Source organism: Ostrea edulis, chromosome 7, assembly GCF_947568905.1.
Source record: "Ostrea edulis chromosome 7, xbOstEdul1.1, whole genome shotgun sequence".
NCBI lineage: Eukaryota > Metazoa > Mollusca > Bivalvia > Ostreida > Ostreidae > Ostrea > Ostrea edulis.
Genome location: NC_079170.1, coordinates 9,758,931 through 9,779,785, shown reverse-complemented (window position 1 = coordinate 9,779,785; position 20,855 = coordinate 9,758,931). Strand labels below are relative to the sequence as shown.

At 36.9% G+C, this 20,855-nt stretch overlaps 1 protein-coding gene across 1 annotated transcript; it reads left to right on the top strand.

Annotated features, from left to right (window-relative positions):
- Positions 1-4,009: 4,009 nt before the first annotated feature.
- On the top strand, positions 4,010-18,872 carry LOC125656112 (protein rolling stone-like). Its single transcript, XM_048886697.2, has 4 exons — positions 4,010-4,973; positions 8,505-8,733; positions 15,087-15,215; positions 16,775-18,872. The coding sequence occupies exons 1-4, from the start codon at positions 4,887-4,889 to the stop codon at positions 17,194-17,196; spliced, it is 867 nt and encodes a 288-aa protein (XP_048742654.1). The 5' UTR covers positions 4,010-4,886; the 3' UTR covers positions 17,197-18,872.
- The last annotated feature ends 1,983 nt before the right edge of the window (positions 18,873-20,855 follow it).

The window sequence follows — 20,855 nt, the reverse complement described above, 5'->3', positions numbered from 1 at the left end:
ATCTTTTTATGAATTTATTTAAATTGATACCCTGAAACTCATAACGAGTTGTTTTTATATCATCTTTAACCACATGGATACTGCCTTCATCTTTTTGTAGACAGTCACCGACACGTCACTGGGTAATATCTTCATCTTTCTGTAGACAGTCACTGACACGTCACAGGGTAATATCTTCATCTTTCTGTATACAATTACTGACACGTCACTGGGTAATATCTTCATCTTTCTGTATACAGTCACTGGGTAATGTCTTCATGTTTCTGTATACAATCACTGACACGTCACTGGGTAATATCTTCATCTTTCTGTATACAGTCACTGACACGTCACTGGGTAATATCTTCATCTTTCTGTAGACAGTCACTGACACGTCACTGTGTAATATCTTCATCTTTCTGTATACAATCACTGACACGTCACTGGGTAATATCTTCATCTTTCTGTAGACAGTCACTGACACGTCACTGTGTAATATCTTCATCTTCCTGTATACAATTACTGATACATCACTGGGTAATATCTTCATCTTTCTGTAGACAGTCACTGACACGTCACTGGGTAATATCTTCATCTTTCTGTATACAGTCACTGACACATCACTGGGTAATATCTTCATCTTTCTGTAGACAGTCACTGACACGTCACTGGGTAATATCTTCATCTTTCTGTATACAATCACTGACACGTCACTGGGTAATATCTTCATCTTTCTGTATACAATCACTGACACGTCACTGGGTAATATCTTCATGTTTCTGTAGACAGTCACTGACACGTCACTGGGTAATATCTTCATGTTTCTATATACAGTCACTGACACGTCACTGGGTAATATCTTCATCTTTCTGTATACAATCACTGACACGTCACTGGGTAATATCTTCATCTTTCTGTATACAATCACTGACACGTCACTGGGTAATATCTTCATCTTTCTGTATACAATCACTGACATGTCACTGGGTAATATATTCATGTTTCTATATACAGTCACTGACACGTCACTGGGTACTGTCTTTATTTTCCCACCGCTCGTTGTACAGCAGTGGTAGACGGTCTGCGTTGTAACCGGGAGGTCGTGAATTCGAACCCCGCTCGTACCAAGGCGTAAACATAGGTAGACGTAAACATCTATAGTGATTGCTCCTTTGCCAAACGCTCATTATTTAGAAGAGAGAATCTTGTGTCTTTTTTTTTAATATGACCTTAAAAACAGAGGCCTCCTGTCGCGACAGGCATAGGCACGTTAATGAACCCTCACTACTACGACTCTGAGCGCTAAGCATAAGTCTAAATTTGTGGTACTTCACCTACAGCTGGTGATGTTGCAATATGAATGAAAAAACCTCGACGGGTCGGAAGATGAATAAAAACAGGAGAATCTGGAAATTCAAAGATATTTTCTCTCTTGAAAACCAGCATTGATATTGTGCCTTTACTTTGGTTGTTTGTATATTATTTAACGTTTTTCTCTCATTCGGAGACGTCACCATTGCCGCTGAAGGGCTGTAAAATTTAGGCCTATATCCGGTGCTTACGGCCTTTGAGTTGGAAGAGATCTTTATCACGCCGCACCTGCTGTGACACGGAGACTTGGTTATTGCAGTTTCATCCGAGGACCGCCCCATTTAGTCACCTCTAACGACAAACAAGGGGATAATGAGGAGTATCCCCACAGGAGTTGTATCATTTCATTCTCATGGTAATTGAGCGACAAGTCAGATATAGGTTTATTGCCAGAAAACATTTTCTCAATTAAGCCTTGGTCGCAACCGGTATCACGGTTTTTTAGATTGTGCTTTTCCTGCGTTTTTTCGCCGAAGACGAGAGTCATAGAGGCAGTAGAGACAGAAAAAAGTAAACGTGAGCTCGTGATCTGAGAGTAAAAATGACATAAGGCGACAGTACGGCCATATTGTGTCCACACGAGGATTAAAAAGATGACTGATATAAGGATAACATACGAATTTCACCGAGCATTCCCTAATACTTGTGGGTCGTATGCGCATCTGTCTGACACAGATCATAAGATTCCCGCATGTCTTCCTTACAACCTCTGTATGTACAAGATGTCAAGTCCTTCCTGTGAACCTTGTCTTGTTGGTCCCTTCTTGTAGCCCTTTCTTCTTGTAGTCCCTTCTTCTTGTCCGTCCCTCCTTCTGCTAGTTTTCCCATTTTCTTTTAGTGGTATTTTCGTTCTGCAGGTCTAATTTTAAATGGCGCGAGCATGGGCTCTTTACGAACTTAAAAACCTGAAGAATAATACCTGTGTCACATTACACTGCGATTAGGTATCCGACTAGGTAGCGGGTTCTGAGCGGCCTGAGAATGCCAAAATTTGAAAAGTGTCCGGCCGGGGACCATGCGGTGAGAACACGCCATTCAGGGCCCGTATACCCCACCGGCAGCTTTTAGCGCGGAGTTAAATCCTGGCGATGTCAACCCCATCGTAAGATAACGCTCACGTGCTTCAGCGAGTTGTAGACGTAGGAACGGCAGTCTCAGATGCCTCGGAGGATTGGCCATGTCGATGTTGATGGCAACAGCGTCGATGATGATGTTGGAGATGATGACGATGACGATAGGTATATATACACCAGTTTGCAATTGCCTTAATTGCACTTAACACGCATGAAAAGGCAAAGGTCACCGAACGATACCCGGATGTTCTCAGAACGGACATCGTCCGGGCTTCATCCGATACCCCTCAGGTGTCCGAGCGGTGACCGCACGGGGGTACCTAGTCCGTACGATGTCCGTATGGGTACCGGACGTACGCCTCCCGGTTACCTACCGATAACCTTACGGATATCGGGCGGCCACCAACACCATCATTCCATACGCTCCCCGCCCGGTAAACATACGGCTGCTTTCCTTGTCCCGCCCGAGGTGCGGGCGGTATATGAGGAGAGCTAATCACCCGGCAGACTTGGAAATGTGTCCCTACGGTGTTAGATCTTGACAGGTTCCCCCCCGATACCTATACCTCGCCCGGTACCCGCTAGTAATGTGACACAGGCATAAGGTGTCGTTCTTCGTCACACTCCGCACGCACAGGAAACTTGCGGACACCTTGCGGTCGACTAGCGTCTTCGTTTTCTTCCCAGTAAAGACGCACGTCTAATCCGCGCACACTCGCGTCCTTTACATTTATATATTTATCAGAATTACGGGAAACACGTTTGTTTGTTTGCAAACTTGTGGGCGTGTCAATATCGATGATCGATATGTTGTATTATTATATACTTTCAATTTCATCTCTTCTTTTTTCTTTAAAAGTTTGCGGGCATATATCACACGATATATGCCCGGAAACATTCCGGCCCGCAAACATTACGTCACAATCAAATTTCTACGCTGTTAATATTCAAATTTTTCATCTTTTACTCAGTTAAACCGATAAAGTTATTGTTAAAAATAAAATTATTGTTAGTTTCTAAATGAAATTGAAAGTATATAATAAAAAGGTTATAGACTTTGTATGGGAAATATGACGACCTCGTTTTTTGTCGCGAACGGACCTCGCAAGCTCGGTCCGTCTACGCGCCAAAAAACTCGGTCGTCATATTTTCCCATACAAAGTCTATAACCTATAAATATTCGCGGTTTAATAGGTAAATATCGTGCTATGCATGGGGCGTCAATTTTTTTGTGTAGGGTAGAATTTTAGGGTTTCAAAGCCATTCGAATTTTCGCTGCCTTACGATGCAGCAGACACCCCCTACCCCACCCTTTATATACTTGATTGGCATCTCTTCTCTTCATTGTTGTAATCATCTCATGTTTGTCTATTTTGAACTCTGATTTAGAAATAAAGTATTCTGTATGGTAGTTCTTGTTCATATATCATTATTTCATGTTCTTTTATTGAAATGCTTATTTTTTTTTTGTAGAATGAAAAGACGTTGTTGATAACGAGTGTCGATATGAAGTGTTTTTGTACACGTATATATGTGTTGTTATTATACAGTTAAAGGCTGTTACACTCGCGTATGCGAGTAAATCCTATGTAAGTGTTTGAGTTCATCTTCTAAATAATCTATGTTCGTTTGAACTGTTGATGTAGAACATAAATTTAGAAATGTTGGGACATGTTCAACATCCATCATGCTCAAAAGTTCGCAAGAAGACCGTGCAAGACTCGTGAGTTCCTCGCATTTTCTTTCGTACATACCCCAGAGAGTGGAAGTAGGGGCGCTTGTGACCGAGACTTATGGAAATTTAAAGAATCACGTCCGAAATATGACAGAGGCAATTCTAACAGAAAGATTTAATGCTTTGTTTTCTCCCAGGACTGTATAATGCTTTGTCTGCTCGCATAATAAATCGAGGGTGTGGATGCAATTGTTTGTTATTTATGAATTGATTCCTCTCCTCATCACGAACTCTGCTTTTCACTTATGGAACTTTCCGATCCGAATGACCCAGCGAAATGAAGGATTCCACATATCTAAATGATCGAGAAAGGATTACATGATCGAGAACATCAATCAAATGATGATTTGCAAAATACACAATATCAAGTTACTACACTTTAAAAAAAACAAACGAACAATAATGGCGATGTTCAGTAGTCCCCTGGAGATTTACTGTCTTGTCCTTGGATGTCAATGGTGTTCTATCGATTGGAGGCAGAGCGATCGGAACACCGCATTGGAAACGAATTACTTGGCAAACTTCATGCCGTCAGCATATATTTCAAGCGATCTCTGCGACTGTATGCAGCGAACGATTTCATTTAGAGTAAATCTATATCTAATGTAATGTCAATTTCAACAATGGGACGGCGATTGTAAAGCTAACAGCTGTTACAGAGGGCAGGCAGTGACATCTAACGCGGGGAGGACACGACTGGTGAGATCTAAGTATTGCTGTCGAGTAATATGGCCTGTGAAACATTTGTGAGGGAGTTCCAGTCCGATTATTTGGGTCTCAACCACGAACAACCATTGGATTTCCTCCGATCGCAGGTAAAATTTAACTTTGTTAGTTATTCAAATGTTCGATTATCGATATGACTTTACGTTTTCAGTCCGTGTTACTGTGACAAATTACAAATGATTATCCTCATTAGGGAATTCACTGGAGCAAATGCAAAAGGAAAATATGCAAAACAAAGTACAATTTTTATTTTGAATGATAAGTGTCAGGACTTTCTCTCTCTCTCTCTCTTTTAAATCTACGTCAAATTACTGTATCCCATTTCCATTTTCCGTTTATCAGCATGGCGAGAATTTTAACTTTGCTATAGATGGTCGAGCAGTCTAACGCGCTGGTCATAGTCTGCTATGAAATTTGATTTGCAGGTCGTGAGTACAACCCCGGATAGGGGCGAAAATCGTGTCCAAATATGCGAAAAATGAATCTCTCTCTCTCTCTCTCTCTCTCTCTCTCTCTCTCTCAAATCGGATTATTAGGTCTACTACACCATGTTCTATTTTTTAAAACACCAATGAAAAGGAATTAATATTTTACAGAAGATTCAATTTAACAATACACTTATATCATTTATGTATCAAAATTCTAAAGAATTGATAAAGCTGAAGTACGTAAAACATCGCTATACGAAGCTGTACTAGGTGATGGGGACACACGGCTGGGTTACGTTGATCTGACTATTTTTCTGACTCGTGATGCACGGGCTTGGTAATCAGTATGAAATAGAGGATGAGGGTATCATTATCTTTACACAACTAATTACACACCACTTCAGAGTATTACAAAAGTCATGATAATTAAGCTATTAAATTCAGACACAGAATTCACGGATCGGGTTACAGTCCACAATTAAGTGAGGATGCTACCACATTTTACAAAATATACAAATGGTGCTCTGAATTCATTCTATTCAATAATAGGTGCATACCGATAGGGAGAAAGTTACATTATGTACATTCTATGTCACGTTTAGCGGGCAGTGCGTTATATAAAGCCCCCATTAATTCAAACATTTACGTATAATTAGATTTTCGTATTATGGGGCTGAAACCCCTCAGATATATTTCATAGGATGGATACAAACTATACATTCTGTAATAGTTTTAGGTCGATATAAATCTATCGAGAATTATATAATACTACTGTCAAACCATGGCGAATGTGAATGTTATTTTATCAGTGCAACACGACTTATTAACTTGTAGATGTGCACATATGTAAAATTCATTTTCAAAAAAGAAAATTATCTCTAAAAAATATTTGTAAGATGTATGATCTGATGTTTCGTTCATTTGATAAAAACAGTTATTTTATGTTTGTAACATGGTTTGGCGAGCTTGGTTTATCTGTACATATATTTGCATCCTACATGCCAGACGTATTTCGTTTAAATCTGTGTATCACTTACTTGCATGCATGACTCGACCATCAGAGACAGTCACATGACCATTTCAGACGCCAGAGAACATTTATAACAATGAAGTAAAAACATCGATTTACATGCCACTGCACAAACTTGTGTAAAACGGTTTATCTGGTGCTTAATCTGTCAGTAAAATATAATAAAGATAATAAAAATAATTTTAAAAAACAACAACAAAAAACGTGAACACTGCGTTTCCAAGATCGAAATGATGCCCAGGAGTTCCTAAGATCAAACATATACATGTACATTGTATAGGGTTTCATTGTGCTTATTTCATAAATATTTTTTTCACTATTTTCTTTTTAAATGAAATTTTTCAGGCATGTCATGTAGGGAAAGTTGATAATGTTGTTTTTTTTAAAATTATGTTTGAATTAAACGATTTTCTGGCGTAAAATAAGGAATCTACCATAGGTAGGGGTTGTCTAAGTTGCTAGAACTTGTAACCAATCCCTTTGTATATTTATACAATAAAATATATAAATGACTCGTATACGTCAAATCACGTGATCATGAATTCGCGTGTCGTCTGTTCTTACACGTATGTTTAGCAACAGAAAATTAAAAGCGAGTAATTTTTTTTTCGCGGGTGATGTCTCTCGCGAAATCACGCGATAATAAATTCCTCGCGTATATTTAGGGATCTACAGTAATTGGATATATTTCTGGAATGACATCATCATTAAAACCTTTTGAGATGGACGTTGAAGTAGATCTAGATCAAATGATTGTTATTTTTATTGAGAATTGCTGATTCTGACACAGGCAATATACAGATATTTAAAGCATATCTACAATTTTTTGTCTTATCCTTCAAATCCCAGATCACCGAGTGCCTAAATGTAACTACTTTATTCGTACATACAACTCATATAGGGGCGAATCCAGAACATTTACAAATGCAACCTAAATTGGTACTCCCCCCCCCCCCCCCAAAGAGTGAAATTGCAAACCCCAAAATGCTTTTGAAAAATTAAAGTCTCTAACCAAACGAGGCTGTAAACTTTCGTACATCCTCCTCTACATCCACCTCTGTCTGTCATCTGTATAAACGGGAACCACTGTGGACGAGATAATCCGTGGAAACGAGGTCTACAAAATCATTGTAGAATGCTCGTGGTTGTCTATATGAACAATATATTAGATCAATCGTAGTATTAAGATCAATGTCTGACTTAAAACTCATGACTCCTGCAGATTTTTTCCCCATTTATTTTCTGCTATCATTTATATTTGACTATAGGACACTTCGTTCGTTAATGTTTTCGCATCGTAAGCAAATGGCCTTTGAATTTCCGCTCGTGTGGATCGATTACTTCGCATCACTGATGAAAGATGAGATATTTATCAATATAATATCGTGGACAGGTTCAGAATATCTTATTATCCAAATTACAATGTACATTGTTGTTTTTCTCTCTCACAAAAGCAATTAATTAACGGATTTGATCATATCAAAATAAAACATGATCCGGATATACATGTATACTGATTATGAATAAGAATGCAGGATCGGTATTGTAAACAGGTTTTCTAATGTTCCAATTATAGGTAATTACTCTGTCTGATGTGACAAATATTTCACTGCAAGAAAAGTCAAAAAGAAGCCAAAGCTTGTCACAAATTCCTAATTTTTGCTTTTAATTGCTTTGTGGCGGGATTATTCCTGTTTGGTCGTTTATGTCAACAATATAAATTGATGTATTAGTATAGTATATTTTATATACAAATAACGTAGTCATGATTTGCGGAAGTGGTTAAGTCTCCCGCCCCCTCCTAATTAACCAGACACATGTATGGATAAGTAAAGATCTACAAACATTTAAACGTTAAAGCTCATGCATTTCGTATTAAATATTTAAGTATTTGCTTCGTTGAGCTTCACGACAAGATAATAAAATTTTTTTCCGGTGGGATAACTGATTGAATAATGTAACGCGTTAGAAAGTCTTAATGATATATGGCGATCGTTAAACGAATATCCTCTAAAGTTTGTCTGTAGTTTTGTATGACACCCCAAGTGCCTTGTATTTTCGTGAGAAAGAAACACACCATTGGAAATATTTTTGAGATCATGAACAATTCACATTCTCTACCAAATTCTCGATTCAAATGTGACAATTTCTTTCTTTTCCAGTGGCCAATCAATCAAAAGCTATATTTGATTTGCCGGTTGCTTGTTTCCTTCGCCTTGATTGGTTGGTTTTTTGCTGACATTATCTACGAATCAGAAACGTTCTATCAGGATCGCACGTGGACGTATGCTGTATACGCCACCAACTGGAGTTTTCTCCTGCTCGTCATCACCAGTGTCTACCAGACAGCCTGCAGCTTGGTCTACACAGTCAAGTCCTCAGATAACTTAGGTACCAATGTACTGATATCTTTACTTAAAGTGAAGAGATTAAAAATACATTTTGAACTTGCATCGCTAAAGCAGAAATTACAATTTTAAGGGAAGAGACTAAAAATGCACTTTGAACTTGCATCGCTAAAGCAGAAATTGCAATTTAAAGTGAAGAAATTAAAAGTGCATTTAAACTTGCATCGCTAAAGCAGAAATTGCAATTTTAAGGGAAGAAACTAAAAATGCACTTTGAACTTGCATCGCTAAAGCAGAAATTGCAATTTAAAGTGAAGAAATTAAAAGTGCATTTAAACTTGCATCGCTAAAGCAGAAATTGCAATTTTAAGGGAAGAAACTAAAAATGCACTTTGAACTTGCATCGCTAAAGCAGAAATTGCAATTTAAAGTGAAGAGATTAAAAATGCATTTAAACTTGCATCGTTGAAGCAGAAATTGCAATTTAAAGTGAAGATATTAAAAATGTATTTAAACTTGCATCGTTGAAGCAGAAGTTGCAATTTTAAAGTAAAGAGATTAAAAATGCATTTAAACTTACATCGTTGAAGCAGAAATTGCAATTCAAATTGAAGAGATTAAAAGTGCATTTGAACTTGCATCATTGAAACAGAAATTGCAATTCAAATTGAAGAGATTAAAAGTGGACTTTGAACTTGCATCGTTGATACACAAATTGAAACTTATCGTGAAGAAATTAAAAAATGAAATGAAATTCTCTACGAAATATTTCTTGATAAGTATGCAAAGACATATGCGAATCAGTTCATCAAAAAATAAAAGAAATTTAATAGAAAAGGCAAAAAAGTATTGGGAACCCTGTTATGTTACTAAACGTGCCAGTTTAAAGTCAAACATTTCTTCGAATAGAACATATGTAAGATTTAGAAAGTTAGTTTCGTATAATACACATCAGAACTAGACATCTGATGTATAGGTGTATGACTGATATTGTGCAGAATTCATATTAATAAGGGCAATACTAGACTCAACTTAGGTAATTATTCATACGCTGTAGCTAAAGTTCACTGTAAAAATCAGTTGCGAACACAATAGTACAAGTAGCAGGCTAACAGTGCAGCTATTCACGACCCTCAGACGGAGGCGTACCTTGTAAATCAAGGGCAATCTCGGACAATTACTGTCACCCAGGACTACTTATTTCACCAGAGAAAGTTATCAATTCAACCTAATCTACCAGACTGTCTTTATAGCACGATTATCTCGTTAATTGACTCAAGCAATCTTCAGAAAACATTGACTAGATCTTGAATGCAATAAGCTGTAATAGCTCAATCTGGAATGGTCCTTTGGGACAGCATATTGCAAACTTATTTTCGTTAAGTATCAACATTAGATTTCTCGTATCTGGTGTGAAATCGATGGGAATGCACGGAGATTTCAGAAAATATTCTCTAATCACCGTCGTCAATGCAAGGTGAAGATAACGAACAGTGATCAATCTCATAACGAATAGACGCTGTTTTTATTTTCAAAAAGGAAAAGCAAATGGTAGCTGCTTCAGTCTGTTTCAATAATATTCACTGAAGTTGAAGCATCACCGAATGTGTTCGTGTAGCATAAGTAAAACCGTGTTAGGGCCGTGGGACTCCATTTAAACCATCCACGCCGATCTTATAGTCTTCATCAGTAGGGTTGTGATTGTACTGTTTTGCCGCTCCTTCCATACATGTCCCGGAAAGGTGAAGTTTTCATGTTGACGGTCCTGGCCTCCCGTCTAGAATGATGAATTTGAGAGAAAGGTGTAATGACGCCTAGACGGTTGGTTTGAGCACGAAGGACAGTCCATCGGCCGGCGCAAGATTACTTGCTTTTCTCTCTAGCGAGGTTTAGACACAAACAGTAAACTGCGTATTCAGCTTTTGAGGTACAGAAACATCTATATGTATCTAAACATTTATATATCTATATCTTCATACACATAAGATTATATTTTAAATTGAAAAGAAAATACATCCCGTTATCACGCAATAATTCGTTTGTAATACTGTAAACTGTTTCACAAGTTACGAAAAGGTCATGTGAATAAAAAAACAAAAACATTCAGACTGAAATGCAGCAAAGTCACACATGTTGTGGTAATTTGAATGTCTTTTGAAGCGTTTGAAGATGTTTTTTGGTTTGTGATTCTACCTTCAGAAAATTCTGTTAGACGTTTTAGTAAGTTTGTCCGTCCTTCTTCGAGACAGCTGCCACCACGCGGCATCCAATAGATTCACGATTGGTTCACGATTTTTGAAAAAAATATTTTTCATTTTTGATGTTAAACATAACAACTCTTTTAATGTTGACAGTCAATTTTTTGTCCTTCTGAATGCAATGATAAAAGCAATATTTTAGTACTCTTAATATTTCATTACTTTTAATACTGTGTGAAATGTAAACAAAGACTCGAGTCTTATTATGCATATGTTTACAAATAAACCAGTGTGATGTTAATTTTGTAATATGAATCATCTTAATTTTGCACAGTCAGGAAGTTTACTTTTAGATGACACATTTTACCTAAAAAATACTAGAAATGTGATAGACATGATAAACTGAGATCGATATCCATTTCTTTTGAAAACTTCGTAAACAATAACATACCGCAATCTCTGTTTAGAAAACAAATAATAAATTATCTAAATTCAGCTTAACCTTATTTTTTTGTCCAGCCCTTTAAACACATTAGACAGTGGATTTTGATTATTAAAAGTAAAAAGAACAACAAAGTTTTGGGGGAAATAATAAGAAACAAAATGCACTAAGATAATTGAAAAATATCGGTATGACTCAATATATAAACAAAGAGTGGTGTATATCATTTTCATTTGAAAACCTCTACGAATTGACTAGACTGTGTTATTATTTGTACCCATTCAGGGACATTAATGATATGTAATATCTAACTAGAATTCCTCTCAGGCGCATATAGATTCTATGTTGGAATTGTCATGTGATTATTTACGCACAAACAATGCACCCAGGATATTATCAAATACAACCAATAAACTAAGTTTTTTTTTTTTTTTTTTTTTTTTTTTTTTTTACGTTGCCGCGATTTTGACGTTTCTGTGAATTGTGACGTCGAAAGACAAGGGTCCCTTTCTCATGACGCCAGTCAAACAAAATATAAATCTATCCTGTTGATAAATATGTAGTCTGTTATTTAATTTTATCATTTACTCAGCTTGGTTTGTGATAGGATAAACTTTTCAAATCAAAAGAATCAACCTTCTTGTTTTTGTCAGCAGTCAATTCGTGTGCGATTGTTGTAGTCCTAGCACGAAATATTGCCGATGTGTTTACTTTGGAATTCGGGGAAGCTGAGGGAGGGTTGTTGGATTGAAAACAAAGCGATATTCTATAAATTGTTAATGATAGCTTTCTACAGATTTAAATCTTTGTGGAGCGTGTCAATGTGCTTTTCTATTGATGATTCACAGACAGACAGGCATTAGAAATGTTGTACACGGAAGTGAAACTTACAATTGTTTGATTATTTGTATTTGATTCACCTCCCGCCTCAGCATCACGGATAATCATTTGCCCCCCCCCCCCCCCCCCAAATATGGAAGATGTGAAAACGATGCAATTACAGATAATCACATGCCCCCCCCCCCCCCCCCCCCCCCCCAAAAAAAAAGAAATATAGATGCGAAAACAATGCATGTTCAGTTGATGGCGTCCCTTGTGATATATTGTAGTCTGTTGATATCAAGGGGGAGGGGAGAAAAAAGGGAGATTTTTTTTCTTGCAAGAAATATCAAGATTTATACCTTATATTGTAATATATTTTGTTGCTCTGCTTTATCATTGTTTGTTTTTGTTTCGTTTTCAGCTCATTTCGGTGCATTTTTCGTAGATCAAAGGGCATTGTACATGCATACTTTCAAAGTATTGATGTCCTCGGGACATTGAATTCAAGTAGACACTGTATTCTATTAAAAAAGAAAGATGATTGTAATTGATATATGCTAATAATTTTCATTTCTTTGTTCTCCATTACAATGCATGTAGGTTTGTTTTGTGAATAATATATTAAAATATACCTTTGGAGATTCTGTCTTGTCTGCGAATTTAAGAAATGCCGTTTTCTTACAGTTGACTCACATTTTGACAGAATTCCTCTATCTTCTAAAATTTCTGTGTATCTTTCCGACAGATATTTTGAGGGAATACGTCTATCCCTAAAGGAAAAACAAGTGTGTAGTATTTTACGGATATTTCTGCATCTGGCGGATGATAGCCTCCTTCAGCATGTCAAAGATCACGCTATTCATATACATGTATTTTGTGAGGTACACACAGCGCCTAAGAAGACTTCAGAAATGTATTTTAGTATTTTATATATTGTTTAAAATCTGATATAGTTCAGATCAGTAAGAGGATATTAGGGCTTTAACAGACATGTGTAAAACTTATACGGTACAAATTGTGATGCACCAGATGCGCATTTCGACAAATAATGTCTCTTCAGTGATGCTCAAGCCGAAATTTTGGAAATATATATGTTCTCATGTTACCCGGGGAGTCTCCTGGAAGAAGGACATCCCACGTGTGTCTGGTCAAGATCTTGGAATTTGGAATGATTAGTATGATGTATCCAGTATCGTCTTAATCGAGTTGTTAATCTTCCTTCTTTGAATAACGGTACCGGGCCATTGTTGATATTGAATGAAAAGGTGAAGATAACGAACAGTGATTAATCTGATAACTCATATAAGGAATAGAAAATTAAGAGTTGGGCAAACACGGACCGCTGGACACACCAGAGGAGGGACCAAGTGCTTAGGAGAAGTAAGCATCCCCTGTCAACCAATTGCACCCGCCATGAACCCTATATTTTAATCAGATAAACGGAGTAATCTGTAAATCAATGTGTATTTAATCATGCTCCTATCCTTTGTATAAGTGTTTTTAAAGCCTAGATTCTCCAACATTGATGTTACATTTGAAGTATTTTGGTGGCGGTTTGTAGCAGATCGAATCACTTGTCTTTCTACATTCTCGAGCTCGTTAATGAGTAGATGAGTCCCAAACGTTCGCTGGGTATTAAAGCTATGGCCTCACTAGACTGTGTTAGACTTGTGATTTTATCTGTGTTGAAGTTTTCTTATTAGGAAGTCCAGGGTTATATTTGCTTTATTTATGCATGGCGTGTTTCATATTGATTGTTAAACTGTTCTTGGCACACTGATTTTGACTACAAATAACTCTGTTTACCTGATCAAAATATAGGACTTACGGCGGGTGTGACCGGTCCACAGGGGATTCTTACTCCTCCTAGGCACCCTATCCCACCTCTGGTACATCCAGGGGTCCGTTTTTGTCCAACTTTCTATTTTGTGTCGCCTACAGGAGTTATGAGATTAATCACTGTTCGTTATCTTCACCTTTCATCTGTTACTTTATTTGTTTATTTTTGGATTTCTTCGTTTATTTGATAGACTGTCTAGGTTTTGAATCATTATTAAGCTCAACTCTTATCCAATAATGTTCGTTTCTCTTTCTCGCTTGTTTGTGTGGTATGCGCTTTGTGAGAGTATCACTGGTATGAAATCTGTCCACATATCGGTTGCTGTTCGTGAGTTATAGTTATAGTAGAACATGGTATTCAAGGCCTGTGTGTCCTTGTAAAGATCATTACAGTTGGTAGAGTGGAATTCTCCTAGGCATTCATCTGAGTTTTGAAGGATGATGAACAAACTCAACAAGTACGATATGGCCAAATAACTAAGAACTAAGTAAGGTAAGATGCCTACTCTTTACTCTATGAGGGGCATTGTCAAGATGAGATCCAGTATGGTATCTTTCCTAATATTTTCTACTATTTGTAGGCGATGGCGAGTTTCAGTGATTTGAATGTGACCGTGAGAGAAATGTGTGTATGCTATTCCTGTCTGGTCTTCCTTTTCAAGCACTGATTAGTAATGAAATTGGAACCAAAAGATGTTGTATTGTTGTCGCTAAGATTTTAATTGAATCAATTTGAATCAATTGAATTAATTGTTTGGATTATACCAAGATCATTCAGCATACTTTGAAGTCCACGTAAATAAAGGACGTAAACATATTGGATTTCTAGACCTTTCCCTCCAAACGATGAATTGCAGCTTACTAGTAGATTTTCTCAAGATCTTTCTTCAAAAGCTCTCAATGTTACCAAAAACTCAAATAAATAATTCTACATAAATTGTGCTTGATAGACTGAGAATTCAAGCGAAAAATGGGAAATTAGACTAGGAATAGCGTTGGGATTTTTATTTGACGTTTTCATCTTTGCTCATGTGTCCTTTAATTGTTTAACAGGATTTCTCTATCCTCTAAAGATTCTATGTATATTTCTTACAGATGACAGATATTTTGACAGAATGCCTCTATCCTTAAAGACGCTGTGGGTACTTAAGAACATCAGTTATAACTCTGCATTTATCGTTACAATGTCCTATTGGACCTTCATTGTCTTTCTGGATCACAGCAGTGAGTATTCAATAAATTTGTCACTTGCGGAAGATTGATGCTTTCTGTGTGTATCGTTAATTGCGAATTCAAATTAGTGAAAATTCAAGCTGATTCTGTTATTCATTACTTCTCGACCGGTGTGTCATTTTTGAGGCAAATAATCTGCGTGATATAAGATTTATACTCCATACAGACAAATAAGTCTCCGATATAAATTGATTTCAGATTACGTCATACTCAGAAAAAACGAGGACACGAAGAAAGCGTTTTCCTGGTTTTTTCTGTCTGTACTTCATAATGCAGGGCATTCATTTCAACTAGCTTAATTCCCTGTATGGATCCGGTTTAGAAAACGTCCTAATTACCCCTTGCTTGTTGTAAGAGGCGATTAAGTGGGACGGTCCTTCGGATGAGACCGCCAAAAACCGAGGCGCCATGTCAGAGCAGGTGTTGCACATTAATAATCCATCCCTGTTTAAACGCCGTAAGCGCCGAGCATAGACATAAATTTTGTAGCCCTTCGCCTGCAATGGTGACGTCTCCATATTAGTTTAAAATTCTCGAGAGGGACGTTAAACAATATACAGTCAACTAGCTTAAGATACCTATTGTTTATTTGTAATTAAGGGCTCATTGGATCGTTATACCGCGGAGTAATACATCGAGTTATCAGTTTTCCACAGCCATCTAATTCAATGTTTCTCTTATCTCATCTAATTCAATGTTTTTCTTATCTCATCTAATTCAATGTTTTTCTTATTTCATCTAATTCAATGTTTCTCTTATCTCATCTAATTCAATGTTTCTCTTATCTCATCTAATTCAATCCATTCAATGTTTCTCTTATCTCATCTAATTCAATGTTTCTCTTATCTCATCTAATTCAATGTTTCTTTTATCTCATTGATATTGTAGTAATTGGCTTCATAGGACAATATAAAATGAATGAGTTTCTGAATCCCATATTTATGTAGATTTTAAACAAATCATGGAGTAGCAATGAAATTCGATGATATTATATTCGTTAAGACGATATGATAAATGTTTTTAAAATGTAGAGCTCTATCCAAACAAACGAAACAATGTTCAGCAGAGGCATAACTATGATATTCGTTTGGACAATGCAGTAAACAAGCAAACGATACACCACTGTGTGTGTCCTTTCAGGTTGGATGATGTCCTTGAATGTGGACTGTATCTGTATTAGGCATTGTATCCTTCGAATTTATCAGCATTATATCCTTCGAGTATATACGAATAGGATTGTTCTAGGATCGTTCGAAACCATTGCCTCACTGAATCTGACCTCTGGCGAGTACTTCACAATATCTGACACTTCAATTTGATCAACATTTCATTGCTTTCTTATCTGTCTACTTTTAAGATACAAGTGCTTGCAAACACAGAAGTAGGTTCTTTATCTCCGACGGCTTTCAGCAGTTGACGGCATCAGATGACGTATCGGCTATTGTGACGTATTTTGTGACAGATTCAGTGCGGTGGCGGTGATCCTAGGACGATATTATTGTGGAATCATGTATATGTCAGTAATTTATGGTTTTTCCTGTATTCTTCAGAGTTATTCCAAACTGACTTGAGCAGAATGAAGCACACTTTGAATTCTGTATACGTTCTACTAGATGTGATGATTTCTGCGACCCCTTTTCGTCTTCTGCATATGTTATATACAATGGTGCTAGGATCCATCTACGCATTGTTCAACGCTATGTACTTCATGAATGACGGAACTATTCTGGAAGGGCGACATTACGCTTACAATGTCCTGAACTGGGTGAAGCCCACAGAGGCTATTGTGACGTGTACATTGTGTATTGTTCTCTCTATTCTGAGCCAGACGATATTATTCTTGCTGTACAGACTGCGCGTATGGATACATTGTAAATTGTATTTCAAGGAACCTGCCGCTGCACCGCTGGATGATTTTGAATCTGAAATGAGTAGTATTATATCGGATCATACGAACTATACCATGGAGTGATCGTCAAACTGATATTGAATCTGAAATGAGTAGTATTATATCGGATCATACGAACTATACCATGGAGTGATCGTCAAACTGATATTGACAAAACGTTTTACAAGTCATGAATTATACATCATTAATATGCTTGTAATTTCAATCAAATCAATGACAAAAATCTAGAAAGCCCACTCAATTGTCTACAGCTCTGTCTCGATCTCTTTCTTTCTCGTGTTATTTAAACAGCTGCATAGTGTGTGATATCGACTTTCTCATTTAGTATCATTTTATTATTTTTTTTTTTATTTCTAGAAATGTGCACAAGTATAACAGTTGTGTTATGTGAAAGTAATGCTTTACTTTTAAATGAATATGTGTGAACAGATACCGATGTTATTGAATATTTTCATACACCTGCGCACACATGTTGCAAGGTCTTCAAGTGGTGAACGTTTAAAACATTTGTTAGCTTAGTAAACAAAATAAAAGGTGTATTCAGTGAACAGTATTGTGCACAAAGATTACAATTTTGTAGCAGGCTTGGATTTCTAGAAAAAATCTCAAACTTAAGTTTAAGTTTCTTTTTATTTGAGCAAGCAAACTTTGAGTACAATTTCAGGCTTAAGTCCAAATTTTGACTGAAGTTTTTCTCTCTTGAGATATCCCGGCCAGAATGAATACGGCATATATATACGTAGTCTACCTGTGGTTAATGGGTCGAATGGAACATTATATAATTATATGTTAAACATATTTCATCCATGATATCAAGTTAAATCCTAACTTTACATGAAACTTGCCCTGTAGCCGTAACGCAACTTTTCTCTATATCAACTTAGTTTTGACCCTAACCACAACCTAGATTCTTTACTCAAACTCTTATCCAACTTTCATTTAAATCAAACTTACTCTTGAAGTTTACCCAAATCCTAACTTTATACCCTAAATTTTGATGCATATTCGAGCCTATTCCCACAAACCCAACATAATATCAAACATGACCCCTAGCGCTTTATCCTTATCCTAACTTTGCGATGTTGAGATGAGAAGCTATAACGATGTTGATAATGTAAATGATGTTGACAAGAAACTTGAAGAAAGGTTATAACGATCTTAAGAATGAAAGGTGAAGATTACGTACAGTGATCAAAGTGATATAAACATACAATGTAAATGATGTTGACAAGAGAGATTACGATGATGTTGATGTAAATGATGTTGACAAGAGAGATTACGATGATGTTGATGTAAATGATGTTGACAAGAGAGATTACGATGATGTTGATAATGTAAATGATGTTGACAAGAGAGATTACGATGATGTTGATAATGTAAATGATGTTGACAAGAGAGATTACGATGATGTTGATAATGTAAATGATGTTGACAAGAGAGATTACGATGATGTTGATAATGTAAATGATGTTGACAAGAGAGATTACGATGATGTTGGTAATGTAAATGATGTTGACAAGAGAGATTACGATGATGTTGATAATGTAAATGATGTTGACAAGAGATATTATGATGATGTTGATAATGTAAATGATGTTGACAAGAGATATTATGATGATGTTGATAGAGTGCATGACACTGAATCATTGCTGTATATCTTATGATGTTCATAAAGTCAAATCAATATCGTGGACAGCACATGAATGAAAATCACAAATATTAAATGAATATTGATGACATTTATTTGTTTATGATGAATCTTTCATTACCTATACTAATGCATTAATGTTCTGTTGTATCGATTTAAAATTCAGTGATATCAGCTACTGATTTGTAATAACTTCTAAGTATTTGTGACTTAAAGTGATATTTGTACGAACATTTGTATATATATTTGTATATATACAGTCGGTCCCGTGGGGATCCGGTTTAGAATACGTCTTAAGTACCCCTTGCTTGTCGTAAGAGGCGACTAAATGGGGCGGTCTTCGGATAAGAACGCTAAAACCAAGGCCCCGTGTCACAGCAGGCGTGGCACGTTAAAGATCCCTCTCTGCTCAAAGGCCGTAAGCGTAGAGCATAGGTCTAAATTTTGCAGCCCTTCACCAACAATGGTGACGTCTCCATATGAGTAAAATATTCTCGAGAGGACGTTAAAATATTTATTCGGTATATACATACGTATAAACATGCATACATAAATACCAAGGATAACCCATTAGAGCTAGAAAGTTTATTTACAATGGGGTCCTTTTGATGCGCTAGGGGGTCATTGTAATACGTTAAACAATATAAAATCAATCAATCGGACCTGGGTATGTCGAAATCCTCGGGATTTCCGAAAAACTTCTCCGGGGGTTTGAAATTAATAGAATCCTTCATTAGTACGAGTGTGGGATAGGGAAATTCCACCGAGGGGACAAGATTCGCAGTCTAGGACGAGGCTTTACCGAATCCTAGACAGCGAATCTTGTTCCAGAGGTGGAATTTCCCTATCCCACACGAGTAAATAATGAAGGATTATTTTTCTCACATTTTACCTACAATTTAGTGCATACATTTAGGAGCTTTGAGAAAATTCTAAATTATCGAAATCCTCATTTGGACTTTGATGAAAAAACTAACTAGATAAGCAGAAAGAGCATACCCGAAAATAGAATCTCAAGGTTGTCCACCAGAAAGTATACTACAATAAAATGTAAAGAAAACAATGCAAAATATTTTACTTCACCTTGTAAAGTAAATCTTCAATGTGTAACGTATATCGTAGAAAATATATGACGTCACAATCAAATGACGTCGCAGCAGTGTGAGACAGAAAATTCTCACATTATCACCAGTGTGAGATCGACTTTACCCATGTGAGACAGCCATGTGAGATTTTTCTGTCTCACACTGCTGCGACGTCATTTGATTGTGACGTCATATATTTTCTATGATTTACGTTACACGGTGAAGATTTACGTTAAATTATTTTGCTTTGTTATCTTTAAATTTTAATGTGTATAGCTTTCTGTTGGACAACCTTGGGTTTTTTAGTTTACACTTAAAGTGTAAACCATTTTCGGGTATGCTCTTTCTGTCTATCTAATTAATTTTTGCATCGAAGTTGAAATGAGGATTTTGATAATTTAGAATTTTCTCAAAGCTCCCAAATTTATGCACTAAACTGTAGGTAAAATGTGAGAAAAATAATCCTTCATTATTTACTCGTGTGGGATAGGGAAATTCCACCTCTGGAACAAGATTCGCTGTCTAGGACTCGGCAAAGCCTCGTCCTAGACTGCGAATCTTGTCCCCTCGGTGGAATTTCCCTATCACACACTCGTACTAATGAAGGATTCTATTAATCTCACATGGCTGTCTCAATCGGATCACGTGCTCGTCTTTTTCCGTAATCGGTAAGAAGACTCGGACGTGGATCGGCGCAAGAATTGCATCAAATCGATGCATTTCTTCGCCGGAAGCGCGCCCGTGGATGAGAGTTAAAAGGCCATAACCGAATCCCTGAATAATATGTTATTTATAGCGAGCGCAGCGAGCCAGCGCGGAGCGCTGGCTCGTACTGCGAGCTCTAATGACTAGAGCGCGGGAAATAATCCGAGCTAAATCTCAACCTCTAACAAGAATTTTTTTTTGACGCCAATCTCAGAAGTCCCTCGTACAAAATGGCGGATGGTTCGATTCGTAAAAATAATAATTTAAAAAATCTTTGAAGTATT